Genomic DNA, 14588 nt, shown 5'->3' with positions numbered 1-14588 from the left:
ACTTTGTATGTATATGTATATATTATTTCTGTGATTAATTATTTGGAACTAATGATTGTAGAGCCAACCCAGGATAATTAACATTCTTAAGGCAATAAATTTACTTTCAGTATATGTATGTATGTTTTCTGTTAATAAAATTTACTGAAATTATTTAGTTACACTTCAACTCTTGGATGTGACTTTAATACTAGAAAATATCTCACAGTGAGGTGCATGAATTCACAAAACATTCAGTAAAAGCAAAAAAATGTCAAGCATCAGTCGATTGCTACACATTTAATAATAATTCATTTAAGTGGTTGTGGTTTATATCAACAAATGAATTTCCACACCCATTATGTCCTTAACACCATGTAAAACAATTTACTGGTGACGGTGGATTTCTGATCACGTTTTACATCATTCATTTTATTGACCATATTTCAAATCAGTAATTATTCAAAAAATAAAAAGACAACAGAGAAAATTAAAGCTCTAAGCAGCTTTAATTATTGAAAAAAAAAACTACCATGGGGTCATGAATCTTTCACTGGCTGATCACATGTTGAGAAAAACATGATGTAGATTTGCTAATAGCTAAAAATAAAAATGAAGAAGAAGAAGAAATAAATAAAAAGCAGTAGATGAAGCAGCATCAGTCTGACATTTAAACCACGTTACACACTTTGCCCATAGATCATTACAGAAATAATCTTATATGTAAAACAATACAACAAAAAGAAAAGTAACAATGATAGATTACATATTTAGAAGCACCGGGTTTACAATATTAAGGACTTTTTTCAATCACACATTTTTTTTTTTATATATAATTTATAGTACAATAAATTTGTCAGGATTTACACTACAAGTCTGCTTACACTACTTATATAAAATATAAAAATAATATGTGTGGATCACTTAAAAAGATAAAAGGGTTGTGGAAACAGGCTAAAATATTTAAGCAAGTTTAATTGATCAATAAGTATACAACTTGTTCAAAGCTCTGTTTAATTAGCACACTGATGGCACTAATGATCCATTGTTATGCTGATGGTCCTTCTTGAGCATGTGATCAGCTGGTTTTGGTTGTCAACAGCAAAACTGGTTGATCCACTCTGAGACGGTGCTATTTAAGAGACTGAGCTGAATACAGCTCCTCAGACTGAGGAAGTCTCTCGGATGAGAGACGAAACGTTTCTACATTTTTTGTTGATTTGCTTTGTTTTGTTTTTTTGAATGTCCAGAGGACCAGATTTAACTTTTTTAGATTTTTCTACCTGGATTATTGAGCATGCATCAGGAGACATTACCATCATCAACATCACCAAAACCACAAACTGTAAAAATAAAAAATACGAGTCTGTTAATGATCTAAGCTCATCATCTAAACACAGTCTTTCCCCACATTTTTAATGACAGATTTAGATGTGTCAAATGTCTTTTCTTAACATATCCTCAGCATTGCATTTATTACCATTGTTTTAAAATGACATTATGCAGAAGTATCACGGGCAAAAATTTAAATAATGTACATGCTAGATCAGAATCAGAATCAGCCGTTATTGTCATAGCACAGAAGCACAACAAAATTTTACTTCAGTACAGCCCATCCAAAGAAACAAGACGTGGGTAAACAGGGTGCCTGAGGCTGCAGCCTCATGAGAGGCGCTGCCTAGATGCAGTTCAGTCTGCAGTAGCTTAGTGGTTTAGCATTAGCCTTGAAATCCTGAGAATGCTGGTTCAAACCTAGGTTGTGTCAAGTAGGGCATGTGGTATAAAACAATTGTCAAATCTTCATGTGAATTCTCCTGCAGAAGGGAGCCAAAAGAACCACTGACATACAATTTTAAGCCTCAAGATTCACATTTTGTTTGTTTTAGAGAAATTGTTGGGCAGCTATGACAAAAACAAAAAAGAAACCAAAAAACAAACAAACTGTTGGAACAATTTTATGACTCTACCAGACATAAACATTTTGCCTCAATCTTTGAACAATGTAAGGAGCCAATTGAAAAAGTTCATGTTGTCCCAAGGACCTACATCACTAAATATCAAATAAAAGCATTTATTAGTTATGTCATAACTTTCCACTTCTTCAGTTTTCTGTGCCAAACAGGCTTCAAGGGAACAAAAATACAGTAACTTAGTGGCTTGCTCTTGCTCTTGATGTGCTGTCATTCTGGTAGAAGTAAATCAATAGTTTTGTCAGTTTTTGAAGGAAAAACAGGGCAGGAAAGATTAAACATGCTCCCTCTTGTCTTTGGCAGATAATTCATGCTAAGAAAAAAAAAACAGAACCAAAGTTCAACTATTGCAACGCACTTTATCATCAGTGATTTGATCAAATGATGAACTTTGAATTTGGCCTGTAGAAGTTGGGAAAAACGGTCATAAAGTTGCGAAAGTTTAAATTTATGCAGGACAAAAGCATTCAGCAGCCTGTGATATCCCTCAAGGGGCCACTGTCTCGGCCATATGTTATACATTTAACTTCAGGAAACTTTCATTTACTTGTCATAACATCTTTCTTCTGCACTTCTTTGTCCAAACTAATAAAGATTTTTTAATTGATTTTTAGGTGGAGCCAACAAGGTGAAAACACAAAAAGTTGACAACATCTGTTTATTTGATGGTCCGGTCCAAATGTATTTGAGGAGTCATGCTTCCAGCTGGTCAAGATAGTAGTTCCACTGCCTCAAAGACTTCAGATGAGAAGTTTAAACTAACAAAAACATTGCTTTCCAATGCTTCAAAGCTGTCGTCTAAGTGGGCGCTGTCAGGGTTGATGATGCCGCTCTCTGTGGTCGGACTGATGACGATTATGCGTGGGACAGTCTGGGGCGACTTGGGATCAGCAATTTGCATTTTCCCCAAATTCAGGGAATCGAAAGAGTTGCTTTTGTAACTGTTTAGTCTGTCGCTGGTGCTGCTTTTCTTTTCGTGTGCATCAGAAATCTCACTGCTTAGACTCTCGCTGCGCCGCCTGGTAATAACTAGCAATGGGAGAGTAGCAATCGTCATAGAGTTGGAAACCAGTTCATGGTCACCGATGTTCAGTGGGTCGCTCATGGCAGATGGATGCTGGTAATGTCAACATATGGAAAAAAAATGGAAAAATATGATATTTGATTACATGTAGACAGAAAATGCTCCTAATTCAACATTTATGAGATGCATTTTCTCACCTTCTCTGGTGGGTGAGCAGTGATTGTCTTCTGCTCAGTCTGTCTTTTGCAGGACCTCCCTCTGTAGGACTGTTGGTATGATGGTATGCTTCTGAAAGAATGTCCTGATTTTCCACCCAATCGTTCCGTTTCCACATCTTTCAATATCTGCAAGAGAGAAAAGAATTTGAAATCATTCACTCCATTCAAACTGTTCAAGATATAGAAATCAAAACGTCAAAAATTCAGAGCCGGGTGTGCATCATCACCATGTCAATGCGGTTAGTTGAGGCACCAATAAAGTGAGTGCTCGAAACTGTGGACTGTCTGCTGATGAAGGAGTCTCTAAAAGAAGAGTCACTGATGGAGAAGGAGTGGCATTCCTTTCGGGGAGCAGGAGACAGGAACCAAAGACATGGAAACTTTTCTGCCAGGGTCATCCTGTTGGGTGTAACATGGTGCAGTGACTACATTTAAAATGACTTTTTAATGTTCTCAGTACTCAGTTAAACACAACCTGAAACCTTCTTGCTGTAAGGCAACAACTGTAACAGCCTTGTTGTTCAGGTTTCAATTGTGCTCTAGTAAAATGCTGATTTTATTAAAGAATAGGGCCTTTTGAAAAAGATTTAGATTATATTTACACCGAGGTAAACTTTAAAGACACTAAATGTCTTTGGGATCTTTGAGCAATCATAGATCTTAGATCTGTGAGTTGCTGCTCCAGGTCACTTTACCTTTCTGTTGAGAGTGCATGGTGAAATCTGAGCTCATTGTGTGCTTGGAGTATGCTCCTGCACGTTGCACACAGACAACGTTGTGCATGCACCACTTGAAATAAGCTTTCACTTGTATTGGTTAAGGTCAGAGCTTTCAATTTTCACAATTAAGCTAAAAGCAGATGCATTTGATCAACTATTGTACTAACAAAAATAAAAGTACACAGATGTGCAACAGCATCAGACATGCAATGCAGACAGCAGATAACTTGATGCTGCCACCATAAGGAAATACCAGTATTTTTCTTTAGCACAAAGAACAAACACAGTTTTATTCAGAAATGTTCAAGTTTTAAAATACTGCATTTCTATTATTTTTGATCACACATGACAGTGATAGATAATACAAAATTATTTAAAAAAATGTTAAACCAAACTTAGTTGTAGAGCAACTCCAAAGATAAGAAAATGTTGAGTTTAAACATTTAATAATAATAATAATAATGAATTTAATTTGTAACGCTCTTTTGATTAACAAAAATCTCAAAGTGCTACAAAGTGCAACTAAAATCAGTGATAAAATCAACTAAAATCAATGATAAAATAAACTAAAATCAATGATAAAATCAACTAAAATCAATGATAAAAATCAATTAAAATCAATGATAAAATCAACTAAAATCAGTGATAAAAATCAACTAAACTCAATGATAAAATCAACTAAAATCTGTAATAAAATCAACTAAAATCAATGATAAATCAACTAAAATCAATGATAAAATCAATGATAAAATCAACTAAAATCAGTGATAAAATCATGTGGAGGTAGAATAGGCTTGATTAAATGTTTTGCACCATGAACCAATGAAGCTGCATTTAAAGCAAGACAGCTGTAGTTTTTAGAATTTATTTCCCAAATTCCCCCCAAAAATCCAAAATGTTTCTTGTGTAAAAGATGGTGCAAGATTTATTATACACATATAACACAATTATAATGATACTTTACCTGTACTTGTTGTGTATCATAGCATAGATGATGGGATTGTAGATAGTTGAGGCTTTTGCTATGACTGCAGGAACAGACTTGGAATATGGTGACAAAATATTGGCATAACTGATTGAGAAAAAAAAAAGATTATGTTCTATGGTTTTAACGTTGAAAATTCCTCATTTGATCTTGTTCAGTTGGTCATTTTGTTTGTATATTTGACAACACAACATGCCCATCACAAGTCAAAGTTCCCTTTGTCTGTTTGCCTGGTTTGTAAGATGAGGGTTCAGGTTTTGTCAGGGATTAACTTGTACCATCTGCTAAAGAGGGTTGGTTAAATCCATCTGATTGTGTTTGCTCATGTGTTTTTAATGCATGTGTCTCTGTTTAAGTTTGCTCGCATGGAAAGCTACCTTCCCGAGGGATTAAGCAGAGAAAAGATGTGATTTCAGAGTTATGTAACTACATTCAGAGTTTGTGTATACCCCAGGAGAGACATGATGCTTACAGTACATAGATTTAGATAGAATGAATTCAAACAGGACAAATGAAAAGTACACCATCACCATTATAAGCCAGCACAGAAAGCATGACACATTTAAAACTTCTTTCTGGATTTAGTTTTTCTTTTTTCAGCTATTAGAAACCGTTTTCTGTTTAGTGCAGTTTTATTATGTAAAATTTAAAAACACGAGCATTGTTGCTGTGAAGTAAATCCTTAAATCAATAGTTAAAATATTGTATGAAGTTTAGCATGTTTGAGATACTGTATACTAGAGGTGGTGAGACAGCCTATGAAATCTTTTAATGAGTGAGAAAATGTTGCAATGGATCCCTCTGCTGTTACTTTAGGTACAGTAACTGTATGGCACAGTTGGTTTAATGGTTTCACTTATAGTTATTTTTGGGATGACCATTGAGACTGTTTACTCTACAAAGATAGTTCTTGCACTGGGTGGGACCTCTACTGATAATTTTCAATTTATTGTTGTAAATTATCGTGCTTGTTGCCGTACACACCACACCGTCGTATAAGTCACATCAGTCCAAATATGTCTAATAAAGTGGGAAAAAACATAAATATGTCGCTTCGCTGTATAAGTCACATTTATTACGGGCCACTGTTGATCACCCAGAAACGTGGGCCAGTGTTGTGCCAAAAATCGATTGGCTGCCAAATGGCGGTCGCGGGAGCGTGCGCAGGAGGACTTTAACAAGAATTTAACAAGATTAACACTTAAAAACAATTATATGTTTGCTTGAAATTATAGCAAAGGTGTGTCTCAGTTTAACTTTTCCTTAATAAATGCACTTTGACGGTCAAATCAGCTGCATTTCAAAAGCCAATTCACGGTTGCGGGAGCATGCAGAGGGAGGACTCGCTGTGCCTTTCTTCAAAATTTACCTAGATAACCACCTAAAAACGATTATTTGTTTGCTCAGCATTATAGTAAAGGTGTGTCTCAGTTTAACTTTTCCTTAATAAATGCACTTTAATGGTCAAATCAGCTGCATTTCGCCTGGCTGGCGCAGCAAAATGCAGCTGATTTGATGTTTGCTCCAGGAATTCCAGAGCGAGATGAAGGTGGCTTGGTTTGGAAAGTCGTGTCTCATTAATAACCAGTTTTACCTTTTAATGAAACACTTGGCTTGCCATATAACTCAACTGCCCTCTAGTCGCTGAAAATGATAGTGTGCAATATTTTCCATGTCAGAATGAATGAAATCATCAGAGCTCAGACAAAAATTGGGTTATAAATATGGGGAAAACAACATAAAGTCGCTTCGCTGAATGAGTCGCAGGGTATGCTAATTTATGCAAAAAGGTGCGACTTATACAGCGAAAATTACAGTATATGATTATATGAATTATATTTTTTGTCAGTGATTTCTTCTACATGATTTTGGGGGAAATTGTGGCCTATTCTGAATTTGATTATTCCATTTTTTTGTTTATATTTTTACAAATTATTATTAGTATTATGTTTTAGATTTAATTGTGGTTGCCCTCAAATATACTCAGATTGTTTAAGTCATTACGCTCAGTGGATTGCACTCAACCTATATTAGTATATAGGTTATTTACATATGATGTGTTTGTCAAAACTGACAATAATCAAACATTACTAAATAGCAAATAAAACGTTATGATATGTATATATATATATATATATATATATATATATATATATATTTATATGTGTGTGTGAAAAATTCTTACCCAGCCCAGGAAATTAGTGTAACACAGGCATATGGCGACCAAGAGAGGACGTAAACAATGATGACAACAAAGGCTATCTTTGCCAATTTCCACTCACTCCTGATGGACTTTTGTTGGATTAGAGTGCTTTTTCTCACCTTGGGTCCCAGACGTTCTAACTCCCTGAAGGAGAAACAAGACGAAACAACTATTTAGACTGAGAGGCCATTTAAGAGCCAGAGGCCAAAATGAAGAAGAGGTTTTTCATGCAAATTGCAATTTTTAACCACATTTTACATTACAGTAAATCAAACATACATACAAAATATTTCAAGCAAACCCCTTAATGTAAAAGTTACAGTACCTGCTAGTTTGTCTGATGGACAAGAACATTCGTAGGTAGCAGAATAGAATAATTCCCAGGGGAATAAAGAAGACGAAGACACAAAGCATCATTGTATAGCTCCTGTTAGCTGCTGTGTATGTTACATAATCCCATGTGCAAGATGTCATCAGGCCCTCAGGAATATAGGAGCCTGTAGGGATATAAGATCATGAAATATATGAGTGTTTGCAGAAAGCCATATGTCAGCTCAAACATAAGCGGCATTGTAGTTAAACTTGTAAAAACTTTTTTAATAACAATTTAACCAGCCCCATTTCTTAGTGTAACTGCTAAATTTCGACTGTCCCTTTGACTCTTAATATCAAGTCACAACGGTTTGTCGTTTTTTTTTCTTCTTACGAAAGAGAATACCCCTTCAAGATGTTAATACTACTGGCTGCTGGTTCCTTCTAATGTTGATAGATGCAATACTTTTATTTGCCAATGGTTTATTTGCCTTGGTATTGCATGGGTTGTTGGCATCTTATTGCAATAGTCTACAGCCAAACAGGCTAAAACATGAAATGTTTTTGGATGTTAACCAGAGTTCATATACAGCATCCTCCGCAAAGCATTAATGTTCTAAATATCAAATACGAGCAAAAAGCATTTCTAATCAGTATGCCAACAGTCGGATTATATAGTTTTTACAGACTAGTCTATATAGCAAATAGAGGTGGACTATCATTCATTGCCAGAAAATTTTTAATCAGGATGGATGTTATTTACCCGTATTAACCCCATTACCAGCAACACAAGCAGCCCATCAGACTGTACCACCTTACTGTAAGCAGGTAAGCTGTGCATTGATAATTTTGTCCTTAAACATTGTATAACAGCAAAGCTACATTCAGTCATTGTGTTGCACAGTATTTAGGCCTTCTGATGGTCTGCAGCACAGCTCTCTGCAGGTAAGGAACATTTAGTTTCGGATTGGTCATTTGCTGACACGCCTACTAGACTGGTTGACAGGTCACGTCGTGGATCCGACTCGTGGAAAAAAAAAATAAACTGGAGCTGTAAAAAAAAGTCTAGTGTGACTTTATTCTCATAATTTTATGGCTTTGATTTTTTTTTTCTTAGTGTGGCCCTAAAGCTCTGTTGTAATGAGGGAGTAGAGTTGGTCAGTTTAAGGTTAAAATCAGACACCACTCTGAGCAGCAGGACCACACTTTCCACAGAACAACTGTGTCAACTCTTGAAACTGTGCCTGCAGTCAACCTACTTCACACATGGGAGCAATATAGGCAGAAACATGGGTGTGCTATGGGGTCCCCAGTCTCTCCTATTGTTGCCAACCTGTACATGGAGGAGGTAGAAAAGAGAGCCTTGACGTCCTTTTCAGGGACACCACCAAGTCATTGGTTCAGGTATGTTGACGACACCTGGGTTAAAATTAAATCTCAGGAAGTCCAACATTTTACTGACCACATCAACTCTGTGGATAAATACACCAAGTTCCCACGAGAAGATGTAAAAAATGGCAGGCTGGCTTTCTTGGACTGTGAGGTCTCATTCTCTGATGGAAGGCATTTGCAAACTGAGGTGTACCGCAAACCCACCCACACAGACCAGTATTTGCAGTTTGACTCCCATCACCCTTTGGAGCACAAGTTAGGAGTCATCAGGACTCTGTATCACAGAGCAGACAGCATCCCCACTAACTCAGGAGTCAGGCAGAAAGAGAAATCCTACACAAGACAGGCTCTAGAACAATGTGGATATCCTAACTGGACCTTCCTGAAAGCAGAGAAGAAACCCAAACAGGACTCCAGTCAGCCAACAAGTGAAAAGGAGGAACCCAGACCCAGACCAGTGGTCATTCCATATGTTGAGGGAGTATCAGAGAAACTGAGATGTTTATTTTCTAAACATAACGTCCCAGTGGCTTTTAAACCCCAAAATACATTACGGCAAAGACTGGTTCATCCCAAAGATCCAGTCCCCCAGCACAAACAGAGTAATGTTGTGTATGCTGTTCAGTGTCAGGAGGGCTGTGATCAGTCTTACATCGGGGAAACTAAACAGCCACTGGCCAAAAGGATGGCCCAGCACAGAAGAGCAACACCTTCAGGCCAGGACTCTGCGGTCTACACTCATCTCCAGGCCAGCGGTCACTATTACAGGGATGAAGATGTTCACATCCTGGACAGAGAGGAACGATGGTTTGAGAGAGGAATAAAGGAGGCCATCTTTGTGAAGAGAACCTGTTCGTTGTTAAATGGGGCAGAAGCCTCCATGTTCAACTGTCACCCTCTTACAATGCTGTTATTGCAAGTATCACTCAGCTGTCTGTAAATAATAAGGGGCCATCAGGGAACTGAGAGCTTGTTAAGCTGATGGTCATGGTTGTATTGAACCCTTGATTGGTTTTGACAAAAATAAAATTGATCTGTTTCTTAAGGAATTTAAGTACATGACAATAATGAAGTATTTCTTTAAGGAGTATTGTGAGATTTTATATTTTAACAAGAATAATTTTCTAGAGGAAACTCACTCCAGCCAACAAGAGGAGCCAAACTCCAAGCCAAAGAATAAAGCCAGACAAGAAAGATGGCAAAGACAGTCCTTCGTTTGGAGCTCCAGTGAATAGTCTGCAGTGGCCTGGCGATAACCAGATACCGTTCAATTGAGATGGCCAGTAGGTTAATCATGGATGAAATGCCAAACAGGGCACCAAGGAAAGCATATATCTTACATCCTGCAAAACAGAAACACATCAAAAATACCCAACACTTGTTAGCAAAGCAGAAATGAACACATTTTAGCATACTTGCACGAAATGAGGAGAATTACCCATTGCTCCAAACATCCATTCCTTGTAGAGGCAATTGATAAAAAAGATTGGAGACTGGGTAAAAGCCATGAGGAAGTCACTGACTGCCAAGTTCATGATGAAGTAGTTGGGCAGTTTGCGAAGCTTTTTGTTGCTACACAAGATCACACAACAAAAATTACATAACAAAAGACAAAATATTGATAATGTTAATGTTTTTAAAGTTTTAAAAACATTTACTGAACAAAACAAATCTCACATAAGCATTCTTTTTATAAAGTGCCACCTAATTTGTTGAATTTTGATCCGAATGTTCTAATGACTTTAGTTCTTGGGCATGAAAACCATATTGTCAGGCTACTGAAGCATTAAAAAAATTTAAACTGTGAACACATTTTTGACTGAAAGCTTGTATTTTCTTTGAAATTGACATATTTTAATATATCGTGCTTCTCAAAAAGCTTCGATAATTCAATTCAATTCAACTTTATTTACAAAGCCCTTTAATTTAATTCAATTAAGTTTATTTATAGTATAGAGTGCCAAGTCACAGCATAAGTCGTCTCAGGGCACTGTACAGAAACATCCATATATACATAAAAAGTCAGCTTTAAAACTCTTGGATGAAAGAAAGTGCTGAACAATATAATAAAATAAAACATGTACAAATGCAATTAACACTAGAAGTAAAGATGAAAAGGAAAACATAATAATAAAACTATAAATAATACTTTGGTGAGTAGTTTTACAAAAGAACATGTAAGCTTGTTGTGTTGAGCACCAAAGAAATTAGGACTTTTTTAATTATTTCATTTATTTATTTATTTTTATTTTCCAAACCACAACAACATGGAAACTCTGCCAGATTATTATTTTTTTTATTTTTACTGGACAAAGATGTTATGTGCATGTATGCCCCTGAGGATAAACAGTGTAGGATCCAATAAGTTCTGGCAGCTCAAACTGAAAACTACTACAACAGTAGCCCTCAGTCATAAACACAGAACATTGTCAATGTTTGCTCCATTTCTTCACTAAGTAACAATGTGGAACAATGAACATGACCCACAGTGGTTTAGAAAATAAAATGAAAAACTTAAGATATGGAAAACGGACCATTTCTTGTTAAATTCTTTTTGTTTGTTTATTATTTTATTTCATTTTCTAAAGGTACGACACGTGAGTAAATGTAGTTGTATTTTTTGTGATTACCTCAAGAATTTAACTGGTTGAAAAAAAATCAATTAACCTGTGTTCTACTGTTAGTTTGAGTCTCAACTGTATAGCCTCTCTAATTTACACAATATTTATTTTAACAAGGTTGCCAAATTTATTAATTGTGTTGGTCATTTTTGAACATTAGTTTAAAAGATCAATCTCTCACAATAAAGTTAATTAAAAGAAATGTATACAAGTTTAGTGGAGTTTAATTTCTGCACTGCATGCAGACGTCTGCTGTCATCAAGTAATGAAAGGAACATTATGTAATACAGATATTGTCAAATTAGGCCATCGCTCAAATCAGGCCATCACTCTAATCTGTGCACCTAAACAAGAAGCAAACTGAGCAGATAAGGTCATGCTGATGGGACAGTGTGTATTCAGGAGCTTTTAATTTGTTAGGATACTCACAGATGACTGTGTTGAATATTTCGCCTTATAGACAACTACTTTAATCTATTTAAACTACAGCAGAAAACCCATAGCAGTGCTGTTTAACAGCTTATTCTCTTCCTTTCTTCTTCTTTCTTTCTTTCTTTCTTTCTTTCTTTTCTTCTTAATTTCTTTCTTTCTTTCTTCAGTACGACTTTACAATAAGGCTCCCCTTATAGATGGCTAATAAATAGTTTACAGATGCATTAATTCCTCTATAAACACTTTATAACACATTAATAATTGTTTATTATGCATTAATTAAGGGTAGCAGAGACAAAACTGACCAGTTTCTGCCAAACAGTGAGCCAAGCTTGTTCACCTATGTTTCATCTAGAGTTGTTATATTAAACATTTCAGACTAAGTTACTGCCTTGTGAGCACAACAAGCATTTGGAAACCTGTTTTGTAGGATATAATATTAGTTGTAGTTACTTCTAATGCAGTGGTAAAGTAAAGAAATAGGTTTACAAATGTTTATTGTACTTACAAGGTAGTAACAGTCTGAAATGTTTCATATAACAACTCTAGATGAAATAGGTGAACAGATTTGGCTCACTATTTGGCAATCTGGTCAGTTTTGTCTCTCTGTCACCCTTAATTAATGCATAATAAGCAGTTATTAATGATTTATAAAGTGCGTATAGATGAATTAATAACATATATATCTATAAACTATTTATTAGCCATCTATAATGGGAGCCTTATTGTAAACTGGTACCAATGTATATAAGTCATCGTCAAATATTATTTTTATTATTCTTATCCTGAAGACGTAACATTATTTTTGTTTAACAATCTGCAAAGTTGTTATCAGCAGTAAATATTTTACCTGTAGAAGACAGAAGTCGTAGCAACTTGAGTTAGTAGAAATAAGAACATATTCTTAGATACAAGTCAGGCTAACTATATATTTTCAAACAGAATGCCAAACCAAGAGGAGCAACAGCTGTAACAACTGATTTTGATTATTTTAGTTGATCATTAAGTCACATATTTCTGTGAAGCAACTTATTTTGATTGCTTAACGCATTTGCTTTATGTTGTTAAATTATCTGTGGCCTTTCTGTGGAGCAGGGAACGCATGCATGAATCTAAAAACCAAACAAATTTGGAAAGAAGCTCTTAGTTAATAAAATAGTTTGTGAATCCTGGTTGAAAGCTGTTGATGGCCAAGTCAGGCTTTTTAATCAACCTACACTGACTGTTGTTCTGCTTTAGTCTGGTAACACATTGACTGCATGGATATATGTATAGAGAGCACACTACAGATGGAGGAGTTCAAGTATCTTGGGGTCTTGTTCACGAATGAGGGAAAAATGGAGTGTGAGATCGATAGGCAGATAGGTGCAGCATCTGCAGTGAAGCGGGCGCTGTACCGGTCTGTCGTGGTGAAGAGAGAGCTGAGTCAAAAGGTGAAGTTCTCAATTTACCAATCGATCTACGTTCCTACCCTCATCTATGGTCAGATTGGGTTGTGACCGAAAGAATGAAATCTCGGATACAAGCAGCCAAAATGAGTTTTCTCTGTGGGGTGTCTGGGCTCTCCCTTAGAGATAGGGTGAGAAGCTCGGTCATCCTGGAGTTACTCAAGAAGAGCCGCTGCTTCTCCACATCGAAAGGAGCCAGTTGAGGTGGCTCGGGCATCTGGTTAGGATGCCTCCTGGATGCCTCCCTTGTGAGGTGTTCTGGACACGTCCCACTGGGAGGAGACCCAGAGGAAGACCCAGGACATGCTGGAGGGACTATGTTTCTCGGCTGGCCTGGGAACGCCTCGGGATTCCCCCGGAGGAGTTTGCCCAAGTGGCTGGGGAGAGGGAAGTCTGGGCCTCCCTACTTAAGTTGCTACCCCCGCAACCTGACCCCGGATAAGCAGAAGAAAATGGATGGATGGATGGATGGAGCACCCTAAAGTAATATTTATAGGGATGGGGCCGATCTGATCCAGTATCGTATCGGGCTCCGATACAAGTATAATTTATGTATCGGATTTTCCGATCCAACCTGCCGATATTGCCGATCTATGCATGTCTGTGGTTGCGCTGCACCTTGGCTTCAAACTATGGAATGGATTTCCTGAACAGAGGCATGTCTCATGAACCCAGTGTAATAAGACCTGCCTCACATTCAGGAAATCCATTTCATAGTTTGCAGCCAGCTACAACGTGAGGACTGAGTTAGCAACACTGTGGCTAACAGCTAACCAACTTTTTATCGAAACATGTCCGCCGTGTGGGAGTATTTTACACTAGAAACACCACAGAACAAGACAGCAACGTGTAATGTCTGCAGAGCCATAGCACCACATTAAACCGTGGTAAAGTTAGTTTTACGTTGGACATGCGAGCTCCGGGGCTTCAGCAGTCTGTTATTTTTGTTCAGTCTGGAGAAGGCAGTCTGATTTCGGTCAGCCACGCTCAGTCTGACCCGCTCAGTCTGTCCATCTCTGAGGAGGGGTAGACTGAGTGCGGCTGACTGAGACCAGGCTGCCTGCTTTGGATTGAACAAGAAAAACACATCACTGAAGCCACAGAGCTCAAATACTTACCGAGAAGTTGCTAAACTTCATCATAATTAATGACCAACCACTATCAGTTGTAGAAAATGAAGGATTTCACAGCTTGATGCTTGCAGTCAATATATAGTTTACCCTCCAGGAGATATTGATCAGTACAACAGTAGACAATCATAAAAAAAAATATGATTTGAAAATTA

At 37.0% G+C, this 14588-nt stretch overlaps 1 protein-coding gene across 1 annotated transcript in view; it reads right to left on the bottom strand.

Moving 5' to 3' along the window:
• Positions 1-2614: 2614 nt before the first annotated feature.
• opn4xb (opsin 4xb) overlaps positions 2615-14588 on the bottom strand; it is a 13725-nt gene continuing 1751 nt past the window's right edge. The window contains exons 2-9 of the mRNA XM_037680367.1: positions 10241-10374; positions 9942-10145; positions 7424-7595; positions 7081-7242; positions 4875-4982; positions 3419-3590; positions 3171-3317; positions 2615-3066 (exon numbers count right to left, since the gene is read on the bottom strand). Of these exons, the coding sequence (XP_037536295.1) occupies positions 2659-3066; positions 3171-3317; positions 3419-3590; positions 4875-4982; positions 7081-7242; positions 7424-7595; positions 9942-10145; positions 10241-10374 (1507 nt within the window). The 3' untranslated portion in view covers positions 2615-2658. The remainder of the gene's footprint in view (positions 3067-3170; positions 3318-3418; positions 3591-4874; positions 4983-7080; positions 7243-7423; positions 7596-9941; positions 10146-10240; positions 10375-14588) is intronic.

This window comes from Nematolebias whitei, chromosome 8, assembly GCF_014905685.2.
Source record: "Nematolebias whitei isolate Nwh7 chromosome 8, NemWhi1, whole genome shotgun sequence".
In the NCBI taxonomy this organism is placed as follows: Eukaryota; Metazoa; Chordata; class Actinopteri; order Cyprinodontiformes; family Rivulidae; genus Nematolebias; species Nematolebias whitei.
This window is presented reverse-complemented; position numbering and strand designations above follow the sequence as displayed.